Source organism: Fundulus heteroclitus, chromosome 23 (genome assembly GCF_011125445.2).
Source record: "Fundulus heteroclitus isolate FHET01 chromosome 23, MU-UCD_Fhet_4.1, whole genome shotgun sequence".
NCBI lineage: Eukaryota > Metazoa > Chordata > Actinopteri > Cyprinodontiformes > Fundulidae > Fundulus > Fundulus heteroclitus.
In genome coordinates, this window is record NC_046383.1 from 8,634,922 (window position 1) to 8,657,878 (window position 22,957).

The 22,957-nt window shown below is 39.1% G+C and overlaps 1 protein-coding gene across 1 annotated transcript in view; it reads right to left on the bottom strand.

Moving 5' to 3' along the window:
- fat2 (FAT atypical cadherin 2) overlaps nt 1–22,957 on the bottom strand; it is a 120,670-nt gene that overhangs the window by 67,519 nt on the left and 30,194 nt on the right. The window contains exons 4-10 of the mRNA XM_012861754.3: nt 15,702–15,760; nt 14,505–14,816; nt 13,059–13,269; nt 2,449–2,588; nt 1,894–1,956; nt 601–813; nt 165–375 (exon numbers count right to left, since the gene is read on the bottom strand). Coding sequence (XP_012717208.2) covers nt 165–375; nt 601–813; nt 1,894–1,956; nt 2,449–2,588; nt 13,059–13,269; nt 14,505–14,816; nt 15,702–15,760 — 1,209 coding nt within the window. The remainder of the gene's footprint in view (nt 1–164; nt 376–600; nt 814–1,893; nt 1,957–2,448; nt 2,589–13,058; nt 13,270–14,504; nt 14,817–15,701; nt 15,761–22,957) is intronic.

The following is a 22,957-nucleotide window of genomic DNA, read 5'->3' on the forward strand; positions in this document are numbered from 1 at the left end:
CTGCCGCAATTCAAAACAGCCAAAAGTGAGACATTTGAAGCCTGCGGCGGTAACTGAGCCAGCTCCCAGGAGTGATTTTGTGTAGCTAAGCGAATGTGAGGCGGCGTTCAGGTGAAAAGAAGCGAGCGCAGATACAATTTAAAAATAAGCGTGAGGCCGCTCACCGGAGTGCAGAGAGTAGCTGATGTCTGCATTGCTCCCCATGTCCTTGTCCAGGGCCTTGACTCGGACAACCTCAGAGCCCACGGGGGCCAGATTAGAGATGCTGGCTTCATAACGGGGGCTGAGGAACACTGGAGAGTGATCGTTACAGTCCTCCACATGAATTACCACCTTTGCAAAATTCCTTTTCACCGGGAGCCCCTGGTCACGCACCTGAAGAGGACAATGAATAGTGCAGCAGGCGAGGAGGTGAAACACTGCTCTCAATCACTGCTTCTCAAACCTAAGGGTTTTTATGCACTTTTAAATTTACAATAACATGCATTTTGTTGTAAACAAAGTAAACTGAGCTATAAAAAGAAAATACAAACATAACATCATGAACTTTGCCCACTAAACCTAATCAACGATCTGTGATTATAGGTAAAATGTGGTTACCATAATGATGAGGGTATGAACGGAGATCATCTCAAAGTCCAGTTTCTCCGTCATCACCAGCACACCGCTCCTGGGGTCCAGGTGAAAGAACTTGGTGCTGTCCGGATGAAGGCTGCTCTGGATGGAGAACACCAGCATGCTGTTGGTGTCGTCGTCCTGAGCGCTGATCTGCAGGATGTCCTTCCACGGAGCCGTGTCTTCAGGGACCCTCACCTTAAAGACAAGAGCAGATGATCATAGGGCTCTCTGTGAGCACTGTGACCGTTTTGATTCTGGATGGTTCTTAGAAGTAAGGTAAGAATGGGGGTGGAGCGTAAGAGGTTAAACATCTCAAGCTGAATGAATCAGGTCCTCTCCAGATGATGAAATAACAGGTTGTTGTACAGTTGAGGGACACACAGATCATAGCTCTTTAAAACCTTCATTTGTCCTCTCAAAGTCACAGCCAGGTTACTCATATTTGTTTGTGCTAGGGGTATATTTGCATTTCTACTTAAGAAGCATCACAGATTCAACAATCCGATGCTTTCTAGGGTCCCACTTTTCCAGACCGAGCTTATCTGTTTTATTTTGTTAAACTGCATTTCGAAAGAGCACAGAAACAGAACCTTTATAAATGTCTTTTCACATGATCAAATATTCACTAACTGCATGACAGAAACCAGCAATTTATCCACAATAAATAAACCATAAAACATCCATTTAACAACTTTTTCGGGGAGTGATTTCCTAATTTTGTGAAAGCCCTTCTGTATCAATGCAGATATTTGATGGAAAGCTGCTGCACTGAAAATGCATCTCTTTTCCTTTTTGTGCACACAATGTTATGTTTTAACAGAGTGAGAAGTGCTCGGCGGAGTAAAGCCCATCTTAAACACCGCTTTCTTTCAGTTTTTGTCCTCTTTCTGACTCTATACAAATATCCTGCAATGCGAAGAAGAACTGAAAATCTTTTACATCTCAAGTTTCGGTAAGGACAGGTAGTCAAAAAGTCCAAAGCATTTCTGGGTGAAGTGTAGACAAGAATTAACCTTTAAAAATTACCCTTTTGACATTATGTTTTTTTTAAAAGCACGGCATGGACTTTGATTTTCGTACACGCTTGCTTTTCCTTCTATTGTTTAAAAGACTTTTCCACACCATTAGTTGTCCAAACTCGGTGGATGCTTAAAGCCATGTTATTACAGGCTGCTGACACGTCCCTGCTGGTTTTCCCATCTGGTTTTCCATCATTAACTCTCCTCCATGCCCGTCGGAGGATTATTCATTGTATGTTTAAATCTCAGTTCTCACCTCGTACAGCGGCTTCAGGAAGAAAGGCCGGTGTTCGTTTATGTCCAGCACGCGGATGTGGGCCTGCAGGTTGGAGGTGGATTAAAAAGATAAAACAAAAAATGAGAGACTGTGCTTTAAATGTACATCAAACATAGCACCTGATAAGCTGCTAAATGCAAAATTGTAAATACGCATTCATAACTGTAGTTGTTGAGAATGCAATGAAATATCTGGTGATATTTAACTTTAATTATGTTGAGAACAATCCTATTAGTCAAATAAAAGCACTGAAACAGTTCCATTTGCTTTTCTCACTTGATCAAACAAAAAGCCCATTTAAATGTAATTTCATGTCACACATATGCTTAGTTTAAAACAGGCAGAGCAGACAGGAAACATAATTTCATGCTTTATACAATAAAATAACTTTGATCAGAGCACCTCAAAGCATGAACAAAGTAAAAATGACTTGAATGATAAGGACCTTTTGGAGTTACCTGGCAGTTTTGATCTTAAATCTTATGCTTTATTTGTTTTTTAAAGGTCAAACTTTGCTGCTTGTGATTTGCTAACCTGTGTAGTGGCCTTTTGGTGGCCATCCGTGACCTCCACCGTCAGGTTGTAGTTGGAGCGGCGAGATGCATTGAGCTTCCTGGCGACTTTGATGATTCCTGTGTTCCTCTGGATGTCAAAGTCTTTATCTTCATCACCACCTAAGAAAAGAAGGAACAAGAACAGAACTTAGAAGCAGTCATTATCTTAAAATCATATGTGGGAGGCAGTTTCTCAGAACCGAGTGAGCTTTTATTTGGTTTTGGAGAAAGATGTGCCGGCATAATTTTCCAAGAATGGTCAAGGTGATGGTTGTGGGGATATCATTAAATTGTTTGTTGATTGTTCAATTATCACTGAATGTAAAATGCCTTGCTTCAAGGTTAAGTTTTTAACTGAGCTCCTTTTGCATTGATTCCAGTAATGACACACAGACGCAACTGAGTGCAGCAGAATAAAGCCTATCACGTGATCATCACAGATTCTCAGTAGCAGCTATAATCAATATGTTGCTCCTTTTAAACTACTACAACTCCTCCAAACTCACTCTGAATGAGAACAAACATTTAAAGATAATGCTGCAGCATCTTGCAACTTTAACTAATTTCAGCCAGTGGTAATTAATATTTATCAGTCCATACACAGAGAACTTTATGTTTGATACACTTCAATTCAAAATACTGAAGCAAGAAAAACCAATTGTATGACCTTCAGGAAAGTTTTAGCTTCTCTGTTAAAGAAACAAACATTTTTTTTTCGCATAAAGTTTTAATACTGTATGAGTAAGTGAGTGAACAATTTGTACTAGGGGTCTTAAAACTGCCTTTACTCGACACACGGATCATGCTGTCGTAGCACAAATGGAAACTGAACGCGAGTAAAGAACAGAACTAGTTCAGACACGAGAAACAATCCAGAAGGGCCAGTTTAATAACAGATTAAAGCTAATCAGATTCTGGAACAAATTTAAACTGTTAACGTGCTTCATTTTATCTTTCCAGTAGCATGTGTGAGTGGTCTGTTTGGACACGCGCGCATTTTGTCTTGCCTTTCCCTGTTCTCTGAGCCAGAAAAAGCTACTCACTTAATAATTACTTTAAATACATGCTCAGACATATAGAAAGCAGCTTCTGCTTCGATGAACCAGGGACTTAACGCAGCTGTTTTCAGTCTCAGTGTGAAGTTGTTGCTACCTTCGAAATGCTGGGAGTTTAGAACTGATAGAGTAAAAATTAAAAAGGAACATTTATGGTTTAAGAAAATTAATGAGAAAAAAATGCCAAAATGTTTAGATAGTGATATCACATTTGTGATTAAAAAAGCCACAGTAAATCTTCAATCAATCTTTTCAGTCTCAACCAAGAATACAACATTAGATAACTCTAATTTAGTTTTTTACCTTCTTATCTGAGATCAAATTGCACAGCAAACTGCCCCAGGAACAAAACTCAAAATGTCCCCCCAGGGACTCTGTCAGTTCATTCTGGGTGGTCTCAAGCATTTCCCGGCCAGATGGGATATATGGCATTTCAAGCATATTTTGGATCAATTCACAGTGTAGCAACTCCAACCTTTCGATACAGAGGAGCAATGGCTCTCCTTTAAGGCGTCCTCCAGAAGATGGAGCCCCTCACTCTATCGCTAAGGATTAAGACCTTTTCAAAACAATCTTTTTTTTTTGTGTGTGAGAAAGAAATCTTCCCTTACTGTGGTATTTCTTGCTGTAGAGTTACAATAACACAGAGCAAATAGCACATTTCTACAGGCACCCTTTGCACCCTCTGCATATTTAAAACTCTTTTTAATGTAACAGATCCCTGCCCAAAGAGAGGGCAGGGAGAAACGTAAAAGAAAAGTAAACCTCCAACGCAGTGCTGTGGCGTGAATTTAACGTTACGTTCTCACGGCAGGTCTTGATGCTAAATCCAATTTTTTGCTGAAATCAGATTTTTTTGGAAGGTGGTCGTTCGTGCCACTATTAAAGGCGACCATCGTTAGACTTCTGTCTGAACGGTTCAAGACCGCAAAGTGACCCGTGTGTGCAGATTATATCACATTTACAGAGGAAATCCTGAACTTAACTGTTTCTAGAAGTGGTCAATAAAGTTTTGTTAAAAAAAAAACTCAAGGAAAAAAAAGCACATACCATCTGACGTCTTTTCTTGTTGTTATTAGAAAGCTGTTGTGTAATGGGACCCGACAATATTAAGACTTTGAAAAATATCCAATACGTATCCCAATTAGTACCCCATATGGAAGTGGCACAGATCGGATTTATTTGGGCCAAGAGATCAGTATTACACCACCAAGAAAAAGACGGATATGGATCCCATATGAGCAAAAAGATCGGATTTGGGTCGCATTTCCCAGCAGTGTGAATGTAGCCTAACAGACTTCGTAGTTTCTGGTTAGTCGTGTCCAGCAGAAACATGCCAATGATGATTGTTTAGTCAACTTTTTACTCAAAAGAAATGGAGTGACTTCTTAGCTGGAATCTGGCAGCATTGATGAAGTTTCCAAGCATTTTTAGCAACATTCATTAAATATTTTAATAAAGCAAAAGACATGTAAACTGATTATTTTTCATACAGATGACTACAAGTACCACAGTCACATACGGTGTTTGATTGGTGCTGTAAAAAAAGATTTGGGACCTGGTACAGATGTGAAAAAAAGACATTTGGCCAATCACAATCACATGGACATCTCTACAAATATAACGTTTTGGGCACTATTACCCAAATTGGAAAAAAAAATACTAGTGCTCTAAAAGGTACTACCATCCAACCAGAGCCAATTAAGTTCCCCCGAGCTCAGAGGCAATTAACTCCCAGTTCCTTTAAAAATCAGTGAGAAAAGGAAGGCCCATAAAGGAAAGGTCAATCTGCAAAGCTCCTGCACTCAAACTGTGGTTTTAACTGTTACTAAAGAGATGCATTAAAGTGCTGACAAATGGTCACCGATTGTTAACACCCCATGGAAATAAATGATCTTTTCTTGTCTGATCTGATTTTAGGTACAACTATCCTGAAATCCGTAACAGCGAATGACACGGCTCTGTAGTGCGTCCATCTGTTTGTCGATTGATTAATGGTCATTTTAGCCCCATCGGGTTTACAAATATGCTTTAATCTAAATTTGCATCACGGTTTCGGAGCTCAGTTTTAATCCCGGACGTACCGTGACTTATCTGTGCGTGGGCTTGTGTTATTTGTCACAAATCTCTTAATAATCAAACACACTGTGATTTTAATCTCCGGGTTTTTCAACTCTCTCCCACCATCTGCTTTCATCTCTCCTTCTCTTACTTTCCTACATCACTTCTTTACCTCTCCTCTTATTTCTCGCTCCACCCCTTCCTATTTACAATGCGCCCTCCCTTGATTTGTCTTGCTTCATGCCTGTCTGTCTCTCAGCATGTCGTGTGCTTAGCCAGATGGTGTTTACTATATCAACCTTTGTATTATGTCAGGCAGGTATGAAGACTACGATCGTTTCATTTTGATATAAAAATAGTTTTCCTTTCGCTCTTTATACTCACAAATTTCACCATACACCAAAGTCTTATAGGACCCGGACTTAACACTATTTGGATCACACAGAGGCGTATTTCTCAGCTATAACGGGACGATCCAGCTAAAACCATCCAGAATCTGATACCAGACAGACTAGATTTGTGATCACTGCCATGGTTGGGGGAATCCTTTGCTCCTGGAATCAGCCATAAGCATTTTTACTCTTGTTACTCTGTGGGTCTTCAAGACTGACCCACAGGAAGAGCTAATGTGCAGAGCAGGATTCTTACTCATATTTGTATCCATCTACCCTTCCATCCATCCTCTAAATCAGGGGTGTCAAACATACGTTCCGGTTCCGGTTTTGTCTTAATGCCAAAAAGAGCTCATCAGATTTGACTTTCACAAGTGGAGCAGTACTGCTTTTGCCATAGTGCTCCGCTTGATTTATGCATGTGAATAGTTTCATTATGATTCATGCGGGGAATATCTCAAATGATATGGACACTACAATGGGAAAGTAGGAAAGGAAAGGAAGAACAAGAAGAAAAAAAGAAAAGGTGAAAGAAAGAGGAAATAAAAGGTACTTCGTTTAATTGAAAATCTGCAGTTCCTATATTGTCCACGAGGGGCACTGTGTTTTAATCAGCAGATGGTAGCACTGAGCTTCAGATGTGGAAAATTGATTTTAAACCATTTCTTAATTTTTATCTGTTTGATGTATTTTGTCATGCAGGACAGGGTTTTTAGGTTCCAAAAAATGTGAATAAATGTTTTTCAACATTGTACAATCACTGTGATCAGTTATTATGCATAATGCACTTAAGTAAATGTTTAACTGAATGAAAGTATTTTTGAAATTGCACATACTTTTCTTAAAAACGCTGAGGTTATTCATAATATATTGTGTAAAAGTGAAATTCATTTAATAAAAAAATCAATTAAGCTGTATGCGGCCCCTAAACCAAAATGAGTTTGATACCCCTGCTCTAAATGTTTATCTGGGTCAAAGCCCTGGTAGCAACAAGGTGAGCTGAGCAGCTTCATGCCCATCAGTCATTTTGGAGACAAGTTCAGGCTTAAGCTCAGCAGATTCAAACAGAGACAGAAGAACGTTAAGCCCACACACATCTCACACCAGCACAAAAAGGTAATTTGCATATTAATAGAAAACTAAATGTGTATATTGGATGCTTCCTGCTCTCTGGGCGGCAGATAGAAACTCTTTTTTAAGTTAAAATCTCTCTTAAAAGAAAAGGTGGATCAGAGAAGCCTATATGACTTTATGAATAAGGACTAAAGTTCAAAGAGAGACGAGAAGAAAGCATCACATTTCATTTGCATACACATATTTCTCTTTAACATTTTTGACTTCAGCAAAACTGCAAACATGACTTCTTGTGGATTTCCTAAATGAGGAACAAATTTAAGGATTACACAACTAATAGTTGCTCAGATTCTCCCACCTGAGCAGCTCCTCCAGAGTTACAATGGGCCTCTTCTGTCATTATTCCTCTTCCTGGCAGCCATAAACCTTTCACTTCTTAATCAGACACTACTCCAGTGGTCCATTGCATTAAATCCCAGTGGAATACAATAAAGTTCATATCAATCCCTTGTTAAAATATTGTGAGATTACAGATGCTGGATCTGCAGAAAGCAGTGACTGTGAAAACAACAGATAAGTCACGGACGGCGAGGACGTCACAGATGTGGCATACATAGACAAATGGACAATTATCTCTGGGCAGCATGGACGCTATTCCACAGTCTAATAATGTAATAATGACACGTATCCCAAAGACGACATGGGAGGGATCGACCACTCCTGCGGGGGGGGGGGGGGGGGGGGGGGGGGGGGGGTGTCCTTGCTGATGCATAAAAGGTGCTGTAGCTGAGAGTTTGATGCTCTCACACCCTGATCCTACCCTTCCCTCCGCTGGTCTCTAGAAAATGGCTAAAGGTTGCTTGACATTAAGAAAATTCGACTCAAAGTTTAGCTCTTATTTTGTGCTCAAATAGATTTGTTAGGATCACATCTATTAGTCATGTAGTATAGGCTTTTTAAAAGCATACTGTGAATCGTGGATTAACTACAAGAGGCTTTTCAGTTGCGTACAGCAAAAAAATTATCATTTTGGAGTTTTAAAGAATCAAAACCAGCTCATCAGAAGAGCTGAGTTTGCATTAGATTTTCCCCTGCAGGGTAGGTCCAGGAGAGTGCGGCAAAATACTCAGGAGACAGACAACCTTTTCAGCTGCATCCTCTTTCAGTAATTCCTCCATGACAGAACTGGTAGGTTTAATTTCTAAACTTGTCATCCACCTGCTTTAGGCGCTGCTCCAGGTTTCCTGACCTGCCTGAACAACGCGGCACAAGAGAGGAGGGGGACCATCCTTGTCTTTCCCTCAATCTGTATGCAGGGAACCCGATTGGCTCTCCTGCTGTCAAAACATTTTTTTCTCTCACACTGGATCGGCTGTTTTCCTGCAGAAGGGGCCTGGAGTTCAGCTGAGTGTCAGAAACAAAGATCAATCTCCTCTTGAATTAAAAGTCTTCCAAAGTCATGTTTCAAAAGTTAGGTTAACATTTCATGAGTTTTTGACAGCTATATTAACTGCATATTTCCTTATGAGTGAGTCAATAATTATAGGTTCAATGACTCTAAATGTACTGATTCAGTCAAATTAAACCAAACACATTACTGACTCAAATTGTAATAATTTAGGTTTAGTTAAAAAAAAAGTGTTGGTAAGATTTGGGGCTCTGATTTATATTGAATTTAAAGAGAGGTTTTCATTCAGAATCTCTGACTCACTGCTTTTTAAATGGATCAAAACCCATCTCACACAAAACCCTTAAGGTTGCTTGTTTCTATTCCGTAAGCACTCCAAGCAGAATGACATTTTCCCCCCATCCTGCTGAATTTTTAATTCTCTTTAAAGCCTTGAAAAGGTGAAACTGCCCATGCTGCAGAATCAGAAACAAATCAAAGAGAAATGTATTTTTCCTTGCTATCGTTTCAAACATCTAACAACCCCGATAAATCCAACAGCTGTTGAAGATGTCAGGGTCAGGAGAGAAAACTTGATGGATGTTTTTTTTAGCTGAAGTTGGCTTTTAAACCGCTGATTCGCTGGTTATTCCTCTGGATTTTTTTCCCCTAAATGGCAAAAGAGGAATGTGACTGAAAAATTCCCAAAAACATAATCTGACAGATTTTTATTGTATGGTTGTGACCTCCGCACCCAACGAGTCAGTCAACATTAAACTAATCCTGTTTGTGTCTCAGCAGGTCCAGACCCTCGTACTGACCACACCATGCTCAGCAGGTACCCCAGTCCAGTGAACCTGGCAGAGGCCCACATCCGTCCACAAACAGACGTGTCACTATCCGTCTTCAGACCTGTTGTTTTTACACACTCACAGGAGCTCTTTGGGTTGTTTTGGCAGCTAGGGAAGCTTCCATTTGTCCCTGTGAGTTATCACGCTGCCGCCGAACGGCGATAAGAATCAGTGTTCTGCTGTTGGAGAGGAGGAAAGCAAAATAGGGCAATAAATACCGGATCATATCAGCCTGGGAGAGGAATCCTGTGACAGAACCGCCCTCATATGCCAGCGCAGAGATGAAGGTAAAAAGTGATAATTCCAGGGGTAATAAGGAGCCACTGCAGAAATATCCAGCAACACAACAAACTTCAGCGTTTAAAACCAAGCTGTCAAAGCTGCTGCAGATTGTGGTTTCCACCACAAAAAGTTTTAACCTTTTTAGCATCTCTCTCTTTTCATTCATGGTTCAGTGGGTACAGCAGTGGGTACAGCAGTTGGCCTTCAACCAGAAAGTTGTAGGTTTGATTCCAGCTTTCCCCATCACATGTCAGTGCACCCTACTGATCACATGGGCCAAAATTGTATATACATATATATAATATGGATATAACCAATTAATAGGCATGAAATCATGGTCCATGGGTTGGGTTTCTGCAATGTTGTCACCGTGTAAAAACACATCTTTAGAACCAATCTCAGCCCAAGATCGTCATCTACACCACATGATCTACTTTCAGTAATTATAACTGGTTATTGCAATCATAAGCTGCAGAAACATGGCCAAAGTTGCTCCCTCTGCGTTTATTGCCATCAGCTCGTATACCAGCCTAGAGTAGGAGAGACCCATCCAAGATGGCGACGACGCAGAATGCGCTCCAGCACTTAATGAGGCATCTACGTTTAAAATGTTTATGTTGTCTGATGCATGGTGATTTGAATCATGGGAGTAGTTATATGTACTTATACATATAGTTATATGTACTTATACTTATACTTGTTCTTTTAGGTGTGCTGTGTGCATTTTGTCTGCTGTCAATGCATGTCACAGCGCTGCTGCCTGTCTTGGTCATGTTGTTCTTGGAAAATAGATTTTCATTCTTAATTTAACTTCCCGGTTAAATAAAGGTTTAATATTTATGTAATAAAAATAAAAGTACCCAAAACAAACAACTAGGGCTGGACAATATAGAAAAAAATCATATTAATAAAATAGAAATCATATTGATTATCAATAAATTCAAAATATATATTTTAAGTGTAACCCTGACCATTTTATGCTGCTGCTTGGCAACCTGTTTTTAGATACAGAACACTGAATTCAAACTATACCCTTTATTCAGCCAACTTTTTACCCAAACTGGAAGTTTTTTAAAAAGAAAAAAGAACTTGTGCTCCCTGAACTCTTTGAAGGGGGCGGAGCTTTATTACTGGCATTGCGTTTGTGATTGGTTGGGAGGATGTAATGACTGTAATATGAACCTACTTGGCTAAAATGCAAAAGGAAGGAAAACTTTTATTCTATTGAACGTTTTATTGACCTTTGTTTTTTCTATCATCGATATACATCTATCGATCGATACCACCAGCACTGGTAGACCAAGCTGTTTCTTAACAAGATACTTATCTGATTCCACCAGAGCATTTTCCTTATAAATAGGGTTTATAAGGAAAATGCGTAACTGGCCCTAAGTTAAGAATAGATGGGTGTAATTAATTTTAATAATATTTGGACCAATAGTGTAAATGTATATTATGAATACTTATGTATTTCTATTGCCGTTGTTCTTCAGTATCAGTCGGGATGATTAGGACTCCTTCTCTTTGTGACATAATAAATGTCAGCTGCAAATGTCAGCAGCTCAGAGACAGCAGAATGTCCTCTGTGGGAAGCACTGAGTCTTTGTTGTGAAACGCTGAGTTCTGGCACCTGTCGAGCTTTGCAGAGCGAACCAAACAGGAGGAGCTTACGGCCTATTCTGGTCACATGCTGCCCCGCTTGGCAGGAAACCACTGGCTGATGCAGAAACGTCTTCCTGCCAGGCTGAGAGAGAACGGCTCTCAGGAACACTTCCGCAGACATCCGGAGGGCTCATTTCCACTTCAACCCGGAATGGTTTCACACCTTATATTTTCTCAGAGGATTTCTTTAACGGTAATGTTCAGAGCAGAATGAAGTAAGAGGTAAATGACAGAAGAGAAGAGAAGGGAAGGAGGATGACAAATCCTGAATCTCCCCCCCTTAAAGTGACCTGGCAGTTGATGAGACAAGGATTGCTGCTGATTTCCCCTCACAGAGAGAAACTTCCTGGCAATACAGCCCAACTCAGAGACCTTCTCTTTCGCTCTTCTTAACCTATACATCTTTCTAGTCCTCCACTACATAAACTTTGTTCATTAAGTTAACTTCCAACGAAATATAATTAAAGCAAACCTTTAGGGTCAGCATTTCAGTAAAAATCAAGTGGAGCCTCAGTCACACACCTCTCTGGTCTGACACTCTTATCAAAACAGGGAAAACCTTTCCACCAAAATGCTCTCCAATTTTTGCCTATTTATGTTCCGATGTTTGTTCTTCAACAAAGAAAGCTTTCCGTTTTCAGAGAGAGCAACTGCTGGGATTTTTTTTTTAATCGGCTTTTTAAATACTGTCAAATGCCAATGTTTTTAACAGCAGAGAAAAATCTAAAATCTCTCTGACCTGATTCTGTCAGGCAGCACAGGGAGGCAACAGCCCGTTAAGCCAGCAAGCATATACAGTACCACAGTTTGAAATGAAACATAATGAAAAAAACAATAACGATAATAGGTATAGCCACAAGGCAATACTTATTCATATTTATATTTTATAAATAAATATGAGCGGCAAGGTTTAGAAACTGTATGGTTCCGCAAATATGTGTTTGATATTTTCCACACCAGTGAACCAAAATTGTACACAATTTGGAAATTTAATAAAATAACATGCTTTTGTAATGAAACTATCCATAAAAATACATCTTAGAAATTAACTTTTAATCAAACAAAATGAGTCACAAATGAGAGTTTATGCAGAATTATCAGAGCCCTTTCGCTCCATTGTCTGAGCCTGAACACATGACACAGACAACTTTCATTATTTTGAACTTTATAGTTATGAATATAATATGTTCAACAAAGATGCTTAATTTGCAGTAGTTTAATTACAATTGTCCCATAGAAATATTATTTTCATTGCACGACTCAGTTTTAAACTCCAAAGTAAATAATAAAATAAATAACAAAACCACAACATTTCTTGCAAACTGAAGTAAGAGTTGATTCTCTTCCCTTTCACACTTAGGTTGCAACAAGTTTAGAATTATATTCACTTTGCTGACATTTAGAAAATATGTACAGTTCATAAAGATGGATGGTGATTGTGAGCTATTTGTTTTCTGCAGCACAAACTCCATCGGTCGGCGTTTTGGCGGAAGTTGCAATACACAGAATGTCAAAGGTAATTTCCCTCCAGCTGCAGGAGTTTAATGTCACCCAGAGCCAGAGTCGGAGAGACTTGCTGTGATCTATGAGGATTCATTACTCGGTGATCAGTGCATGCTCGTTTCAGGAGATTCATGTGTCAAATTTACCAGCCTGTAGAAATTAATACTAATAGTAGTTTTAAACCTTGTTTGTCTTCTTTTGGAAATCATTACCCTCATTTCTGAGGGGCTTACTCTTCATCAGAGCACAGAGTTTTTCTTTTGTTCTTCTACTCTGCACTGCTGCTCGGATCGATACTCTGCTGAGGATTTCGGTCCACTCACCTACGATGTTGAACCACAGCAACGGCCAGTCCGTGTCCGTCTCGACGATGCCCACCATGTGAGAGACAGAATCCGTCTCCAGGATGGCGTTGTTGAGGTGAGACTCGTCGAATGTGATTGGTCTTCTGGATGGTGGTGGACGGCGGACCCATTTAATCTTGAGGCGGGTTGAGGACGAGCGTGGGGGGCTGCCCTGATCTGTGGCTTCGATCTAGAAAGTTACAGAAAATGTTTTTTTTTTTTTACACAGAGCTCATCTAATCCTGTGTGTACTGGAAAAGAAACAAAATGATAATGGAACGATGAACAGGATCTGATTTTAAACAATCACAATAAACATTGTCATCCTTATGAAGACATTTGCAGTTATTAAACATAATACCAAGACGGCTAGTTTTATGATAAAAGTTGTTTCTCTGTGCCTGGTTTATAAGCTGGAACTGCTTAAAACATCAGCAGCCGCCTTTGTCTTACTGTAAGAAAATAAAAAACATTCTGGGTCTCTGTTCAGTAGCCATACTTATCACACCTGGAAAATCTTTCTTAACCCTGATCATCAGGTGGAAGTCACTGAGTTTTATTTTAGCATCCAATAAAGCAAACTGACAATGAATAAATTGTTAATTGCAAATGATCGTAAAAACACTGATCCACATGTAATTATCTCTTTCCATACCCACAATTATATAACACCTGAGTTAAATCTCCGTAAAGTCAGCCAAAACATTATTTGCACTGTAGTAATTTGCAGCTCCTTATGTCTGACTTCAGTCTTTGTTAGATAAATTGTTGCTACAGAGTTTGAGTGCATAAAACATCAGGAAATGCATAGGCCTCTGTTGCTTGTACTTTAACCATTAACTGAGCACAACAAACCCTGGTTTTCTGTAGCTGAACACTATTCCCAGTTTAACGCTGCAGAGCAGTATTGCTTTGTGAAAATTGAAGTGAGCGGAAATGATGCATCGTATTCAATTTCTTTTAACAAATAAAAAATCTAAATGTATGGAAACACATATGTACTAATTCTGCATCGTTTGCGATGAAATCTATTTAGTGGTATCAGAGTAGAGGGGCTTAAATTGCCTTCCAATGTCAGGTGGTGGGTGAAATATAGAATGTTTTATTTGGTAAATGGTAAATAGCTTGTACTTGTATACCGCTTTAACTAGTGTGATGACCCCAAAGCGCTTTACATTACATTCAGTCATTCATCTATTCTCACTGTGACAGTGGTGAGCTAAAATATATATAATTTCTAAAACATTCGACAGTCATGTGTCATATTTATTCCACTTCTCAGATATCTCTTTCTGTCTACCACATCAAATCACAACAGAATACATTGAAGACTGTGGTTGTAACATGACAACATGTGAAAAAGCTTACTTTTTAGGGCACTGTACTCTGAAATTCCCACTCTTACTAACAAAATGGGACACCTACTGTGAGAATGCTGTCGTTCCCTGCCCAGAAATCGCCGTGTGATGTAATCGCTCCGGTCAGCGGGTCGATCTGAAACTGCTCGTCGGTGCCGTTCTTCAGCCTGTAGATGATGGCAGCGTTGGAGCCCTCGTCGTCATCTTGAGCCACCACCCTGCAGACCTCCCGTTTACCGTCGTCTTTGTGCTGTTCCAGCATTTTCACCTCGAAAAATTTGTCTGTGAACTTTGGCCCGTTGTCGTTTTTGTCCAGGACCTGGATGACTACAGTGGCGGTGGACTTCAAAGATGGAGACCCGTTGTCTGACACGATTACCTGAGAGCGAAGAAAATTTTCCATATTTATTCAAACTTTAAAGCTACATAGGTAGATTATGTAGCTCTTTAAATGTTTTTGGTTCTTTGTGATGAATATCAGCCATTTTTCTTAGGCTATTTTTGTTTTTTGTTTACAATGCAAAGTATAACTAGGCTTACTGATGTATAAATCCTTAAATGTGGTTTAGTATAAATTAGGAGCTGACGTGCTACCATTGTGTACCACTGTGCTACCACTTCTGCTAACAATATTGATCATCTAGTAGCATTAAAGGATTTCAGGATCCCATTCTTTGTTTGTCATTAAAGATCAAAGAACAAACTTTGGTTTACTCGTTAATCTGCAGTGTAAAATTAACTCAGTTACCAAAAAAAAGCAGGATTTTATATTTCAGAGTCAAATAATTCTATTGGAGGCTTAATCTGGACTCAGCTATTTTCTGCCAGAAGCCTCTGATCGATACTTAAAGAAAAGGTAGAGAAAAGTTAACTTCAACCTCTGCTGATCCCGTGAGTAGAAATTGTCCACTCTGATGGATTTCTGAGTGTGTTGCTGAATATTAAGTAGCTTTAAAAAGACACCTTGATGAATTTAAACGGTGACCTGTTGCTGCTACCACACCTCCCCACAGCAAATTGAAACATCCCCACACCATGCCATGTTTTCTGCACAGGAGCCTGCTGTTTTTCTGCAGAGGTGGGATTAAAAACAGGAGGTTCAACAGGCATGCAGCTTGCCTTTAACAGCCAGCCAAACATGATGTGTTATGGATTTATTGACCCTCTGGAACCTTGATGCATTACAGACTAGCAGAATTAGTTATTTCCCCGCTGCTTTTCAGTGTAGGTCTGACGGTAGTGAAAATATTTATGGGGGTCTGACCTCGATGCTGTGCTCAGGTTTTTCCTCGCGGTTCAAGGCAGAGCGTGTGCTGATAACACCTGCAAACAGACACAATCAATACGGTTAGTGTCAGTCCTGGGAAGTGAGAGTGCTAATTACCGCTAAACAAACAAAGACAGGTGGAAGGTATGTGTGTGCATTTGTATCTCGCCTGGGGCAGAAAACCAGAGCTGATCACACCTGACCAAATACATTTTATTTACGATTACTGCTTTTTTTTTACGGTGGGTTCAAGTGTGTTGGCTTTAAAGTTTGTTTGTATGTATAGTAACAATAACTTAGTTTAAAGGTCAATTATTTATTTTAGAGCCAGCAAAAAGAATCAAAAGCGGATATGTCCTTCTATATGCAGTATGAATGACACATGCATAGCTTTTGCAACCATATGGTCTGAAAGTCAGTCACCGTCTAATGCTGCAAAACAGAAAACTGGTATTCTTGATTAGAAAAAAAGCCCTTTTACTTAATTTAAGATATATATGTGACATAAATGTGTGGCCACCTGTTGGACACGCAGTAAAAGGAAGCACGTTTAGAGCAGGAAACAGGTGAAGAAAGCCTGTTACTTCTCACCAGCCAAAAACAGTTTGTCCTGTTCCAAACCTGTTGTGCCCTGGGATCATAAAACAATTGGAAAGTAGGTTTCCCAGTCCTAAATCTACTTTAGTTCATTTACAGGGATTCAACAGCCAGACCAAAGCAATGTGTAGGTATTATGATCATAAAGCTTAAAGAGGAAATAGGAAATGTGTTGTCTATATCATTAACTTTTACTTGCTAATGCCTAATGTCCACAGGTGGTATTATATTAATAACAGCTTTTCCCCAAACAATTGTCAGAAGGACACAATGCGACGAACCAAACAAAATTGTTTTCATTTTCACCGTTTCTCTGCATTTCAGGTGTTTAGTAAATTAACTGATAAAATGCCAAGCAGACAGAAAATGTGAGCTTGTTGCAGAACGGAGCCCAGATAACTTTGGTAGGACACACAGTGAGAACTTTAATCCATCAAGAAAATGCATCTGAACTGCTACAGAAATTGTCTGAGGTTAGAAGAGTCAGCCCTCCAGCTTCTGCTACTTACTCCTCGACTGATATCGCAACAGTGGGAGACAAAGGAGGGCTTTGAACTGTGCTCTCAATTTCATAACAAGTTTTAGGAGAACAATAGAGATAATTCTTGCAATGTTTATCTCCTCTATTCCCTCCCTAAATGAGCATGACTTGCACCATAAGTTCTGAATATTTAAAGTGTTTAATCTCAACTTTGTGTTATTTGCCATCTGTTTGTGAACCACATTGGGGTATTTAAAATTCCAAGTTCTGTGTGTTTTTAATCAATATGTTTTGAACAAGGTGTTTTGAACATCCAACTTTTCCAGGGTAAGATGTAATTCTTATTGTTTCTGGATGAACACTTGTTGCACTAGTTGGACTTTATAATCAGTATCATCTGATAACAATGTGGAAAACCACAAGACTACAAAAAAGATTGATATAGGTAAAAAATAAAACAACTAATAAATAAATCCAAATAAAACATGAAGACATTTTTCTCCTTTGTAGCACATTTTTTGATTTAGGTTGGGTAACTGTGTGCCACATTCTCTTCATATCCAATACTGTTCAAAGTCCCATATTTTTATATTATCCCTCAAATACTTTTCTGTTACCCCTTAGAAAGTTCTTGATTCTAGTTATCCAGGTTTTCTAAAAGTCTTTGAAAGTTTTCTTTGGATTTTGAGCCATTTTCAAGGAACAAACCTCATGTGAGACAATGAAAAACAACTTCATTGGATCTCTATGCTCTTTGTTACCGACTGTCTTTCACAAAAACACAATTTCTTCCCAGTTCCTCAGCCTACAAAGATAAGAGCTTGGGAAAATGATTTTCTCACCAACTTTGACCAGCTTCTTTGTCCCTGTGGCTGAAAAGCATCACCACATCATGATGCTGTCACCGCCATGTTTTACTAAAGTTGATGGGTTCAGGGTTAGGAGCAGAGTCAGTTTTCTACCATATATAATATGTTCCATGTAGGCTAATTTTGGGTTTATCTGAACAGACCTCCCGAGCTGAGTTCCCTCCATGGCTTCCTGTCTTGTGGCAACTTTTGGACATTTTATGGCTTTCTTTTTTTAACAATGGCATTTCTTATGCCATTATTTCATAAAGGTCAGATTTGCAGTGTCCAACCTGAGTTGTGGAGCGCTGCAGCTCCTCCAGTGTTACCATGGGCCTCTTGGCTGTTTCTCTAATGAGCCCTTTCCAGTCCTGCCAGTTTAGCTGGACCTCCATATATACAGAGGTTTGCTGTTAGTATATATGATCTAAATGGATAGGGATGATGCACTAATCGGATTTCTGTTTTAGAATCAAACAAATTAAAAAAAACGGTGTTCCTTGCCTTCTTTGTGTGGTATTTCCTATCCAATCTCAATAAAAATTAACATTATGATCGTGATGACATGAGTTTTATAATGTCTAAAAGGTGTTAAATATCTACCCACAGGCACTGTGCACACTGGGTACAAATGGAAAACAACCTCAACATGTTTGCAGCACTCAGCTGTTCGAACTCCAATGCAAACAGAAGAACTGTCAGAGGCAACAGCGGCCCTCAGAGAGCCCCCCAAAGTGTTTGGTCAGATGTTGTCTAATGTGGGGCAGGGGCTGTTATGTGCAGGCAGAGCCAAGGGGTCATAGGTCGGGTGAAAGACCCTGTAGAGAGTCGATTGGCCCTTTTACAACAGTGCAAACAACCCCTGCAGAGAGGACATCCCTGGGACAGGTGGGGCGCATGAGAAAGTGTGTTTCTGTCACCGGGACAGAGATGGGAATCGGGGGCAAAGCCTCCTCTCTCTCCCACGTCGCCCATTTTCCCTCAGAGGTGCTGAAGGCCTGTCAGAACCACGTGAAGATAAACTGTGCCATCAGGGCTCAGTTTGCTTGCTTCACTATCATTCTCTGTGGATTCACAACTGATCTGCAGCTGCAACACTGCTGCTTCTCTTCTTTTTATCCCGTTAATACCTGCATCAATTCACTGAGCTCTTAAAAAAAATTAAAATCTGTGTTTCAAACAACATTTTAGAATCATCCGTGAGTCACTTCAACGATTTGAGGCTGCAGAGCAGGTATCTGAAGCCACTCGTCTAGGTTTGAAAAGAGAACGCCTTTGTTAAAGCTGAGAAGGCAGAAATCCTTCAGTAACAAATGTATGCAAATCCAGTCATGCGCGTAAACAAGTGCCTGAAAAGAGATACAGGCAAGAATCGTCGCCGCCTGCAGGGGACAGCGATTTAGAAACAATAACGCTCTCCCTGGGCAAGAAAACATTCACAGCTTCACTGTAACCTGATCCCAAGCAGAAAACCCTAGTTTGCTTGATTTGTTACAGAAGACTCACGATCACTGTAATCATTTTCAACACACAGGCTGTTTTAAAGTTACTCCACAAACACAAGGTGGACTTTTTGCGTTATCTAAATCTCAGAACTACACAGGTGTTGAATCACCTAGGAATGAAAAAAAAAACATGTGAGATGGTAAAATGTCCAATATGGTGACTGCGCAGAATTAGTTCTGAACAGGATGATAGCAAGCATCTGACAGCAACTGCCTCTGCAAATGCCAGTAATTACAAAATATCTCCACTTCAGCACAGCAGAAGGACTGAGGATGTGTCATCCATTACATAAAAAAAAAAAATCTGGACAATCTGGATGTAGTATCTCATTCAAAAGGCCTGTCTTTCAAATAGAGAGACAAACAGGGAGTAAGTTACGCAACGTTATATGAGATCAGGTAAGCTAGGGCATAAAATTTTAAAACGCTCCTATAGTTTAACCTAAAAAAAGCACACAGTGGTTCTGTGAAATCTTAATGTAAACGTCAAAAGAAAGGACATGTAGGTACTTAGGTAATACTTATGAAGTATTCTTTGTTTGCATCTTGGCCTTCATCTGAGCTGACTGCCTCTGCAGCTATGTTTTTTTTTTTTTTTTACAGATCAGTTCGGGCGTCATCCAGAGTAGAGACATACTACATTGTTTCTTCATTGTATTTTCTTTCTAGCATTTTCACAAAGAACGGTGCTGCGCATGAAGACGTCTGAGAAAACCATCTTAAAACTTTTTTCCGAAAAGACCTTGCACATTTAGATGAAGGTCCACAAAAGTAAATATCTGCAAAAAATGTTAATGGTCTCTACAGGGTCATGAAGCGGTATTCTGGGGCATATTAAGAGCAGTGTGGGCTCCCTGTTAAATGTGATAGCCTGTGAGAGTATCTGGACGACGGCAACTGGTGGAGCGGATCTATTCCGCGGGAACGGCTCGACCCTGGGTGGCGTCGTCATCAGGGAACGTAAAGGACGGGAGGTCAAGTTGGTCACACGACACGGAAGTCGCCTCATGCCTTCACCAGGCTGGGCGAACTCTAAGCAAGTTACTGCATTTTGCTTAAACTGGGGCCACACTAGACTACTTCCACAGGCTGCACATATTTCTGTTAATTTCACATTAAAAGACTGATTCAGCAGATTTTTGTTTCACGACTGGAAGCCAGAGGATGATAATCTCAGACTAAAGGATTTATCAAACTAACTAAAGCACATTGAAAGGGTCAAGCTGGCACAGTTTAGGGGTAAACACACATACCAGTAGTTGCTGGAAGTAGAAAATATTCTGTGAATTCAAATAAATAAATTTTTGTTCCGCTCCATGAAATAAAACGGATGCCATTGATCCCACAAGTGAATTTGTCAAATTAAAGTTATTTGTGTTGTAATACTCATTTTGACAGTTTGAAAGATTTTCCTTTTTTATGTAAGGTTGTATTGTGAGTTTTGTGACAAGTTTTAATGTTGACGGTATTCTAAAATTGTAATTACTGTTATCCTAAGAAATCTACATTACAATGTTTGGACTGCGCTGTAGTTGTTTGTTATTTATAACTGATTTAGTTCTAATAGAAAAGTCTATACTCTAATTACATTTTTGTAATTAAAGCACATTTTGACCTTTATATTTAAGATTTGAAATGTTGGAGTCGCTTAGAAAAACATCCTTTACTTTATTTTAATCTGAGTGCCTCTGTTTTTAGTTAGCATTTTTGTGTTGGCTTCTTTTTTATATGTATATGATTGTAATTCGTTCGTTCATGGCTTGTCTTATGTCCACTGTTGTTTTATAAAAATGCTGTATGGTTACAAAGAAAGTGAAAAGAAAACTCTTCAAGCAGCTGATGTCCTGGTTTCGCAAATGTCAAAGTAAATTGTATGTTTCTTGACTGAAGTTTAAATGTAAAATATACCTTATAGGACGTCAAAGACAGATGAGGAAAAAATTGGTGAGAAGTAACTCACTTGGGTTTAAAATGTAATTTTACTATTTGGGCAGTGTAGATTATAAATATCTGGCCTTAGATCCCCAGTGCGATTAGTTTAAAATGATTAGTGGGAAAAAAATCATAATTTCTGGATGTTTCTTTCTCATTGCACTCATTAGGGTATCTGTATAGAGTGCTGCAATGGGTTCAAATTATTGCAGAGTCTGACATGCTCCCTGATGTGCAGAGCTCTGTGTGGGGAAGCCATTTTCCTATTTAATTTCATGAAACTGATATGCTGATGAAATACTGATGGTACATCCTCCTTGTCCACAGCAAGGCTGAAAGTGACAAAGCCCCAGAAATCTCCCATATGGGGCAATGCTATTCACTGAAGCATCGTTGTGCAACTGTACCAGTAGCACCATGATAGGATGGCTTGAAAAAGGATCCTTATCTACTTGAAAGAAGCCTATCATGCAAGTACGAATAAGGAAGCAGCATTGTGATTGTCTTCCCTACGAAATGATGGCCTTAAAGGCAGCACACAGGATAAATTGAAATGTGTAAAGTGTTTCATGGTGTTGATTTATATATTTTGTTATTGCTAACCCTCACGACTTTGGGATAGGATTGTCTCACGAGAAACCAGTTATGAAAACATAGTGGTTATTTGATTTTCATTTTAAAATGCAATTTATTGACCTGAAACAAAAGCTTCTTTTCGATGGATTTCTAAAAACTTTAAACGCATAACAAAAATAACAATAAATAAATAAAAGAACATTTTTTATATATATATATATATATATATATATATATATATATATATATATATATATATATATATATATATATATATTCTTTTATTTATTTATTGTCATTTTTGTTATACGTTTTCTACCTGAACCTGCTAGCAAAGGGTATGCCAGTCATGATGTCACAGGTTGTAGCCTCCCTTGAATGTAAGGTCTTGATCTCAGTGGGTCTTTTATATTGTTGCATAAAAATGTTGTAATAATAAAACACAAATGTCCCAATATGTGCTTCTTTTATGTACTTGTTAATCTGTGTGTGTTTTGTGGTAAAACATACACCGTTGAGGTGCATAGTAGAAGTTTTTACTGTACACTATGAAGGACTCTGTAGACAACATGAGAAGATATTGTTGTTCTTAGAAAACATCAACAGAAACTGATATTTGTTGTTGTTACTTTTCAGTAACATGTCTGTTGACAAAGTTCTGTGGCAACAAAATTAAAAATATGGGTTTAAATAACAATAAATTGCAGCCTGTATTTGAGATAAACTGAAATGTTGCCTGCATATTGACCTAAAAAGCCTTTGGACCATGAAGCTACGATTAGTTTCACGGGTCTTTTCATGGGGTTACTGAAAACAAGAAACCGCAGCACGAGAGATTCACCTTTATGTCAGCTTAAATATCATATTGCAGATTCAAAAAAGCATCAGCATGTACTCCTTATCAGTGTAGGGACCATAAACTTCATTTAAAACTTTGACAAATATGCTGTTTCAAAATGTTAATGACGTGGGCACATTCCATACTTGTCTGGCCTTGCCAGCACACAACTGTTTGATCAAATAATGAAACCAATGTAACTGACACAAAGTGGTTTTCTTAGGTAGCAACAGCTCTGATTATCAAAACTTAATCTTTGATAATTGTCTCTTTTTTTTTTCAAAGCACAAATCATTCGTGGCTGACAGTAAAAGTCATTCGGGGATGGAACCAACAGACAATGCAGCAGCATAAAGTGTACTTCTTAGCCAAAAGCATTAGACGTGAGTCATTTTCATCCTGTCAAGACATGAGAGGTTTCTACACAACTCACCCCATGCATTAGTAATAGGTGGTTTATCTGTGAAAATAAAACA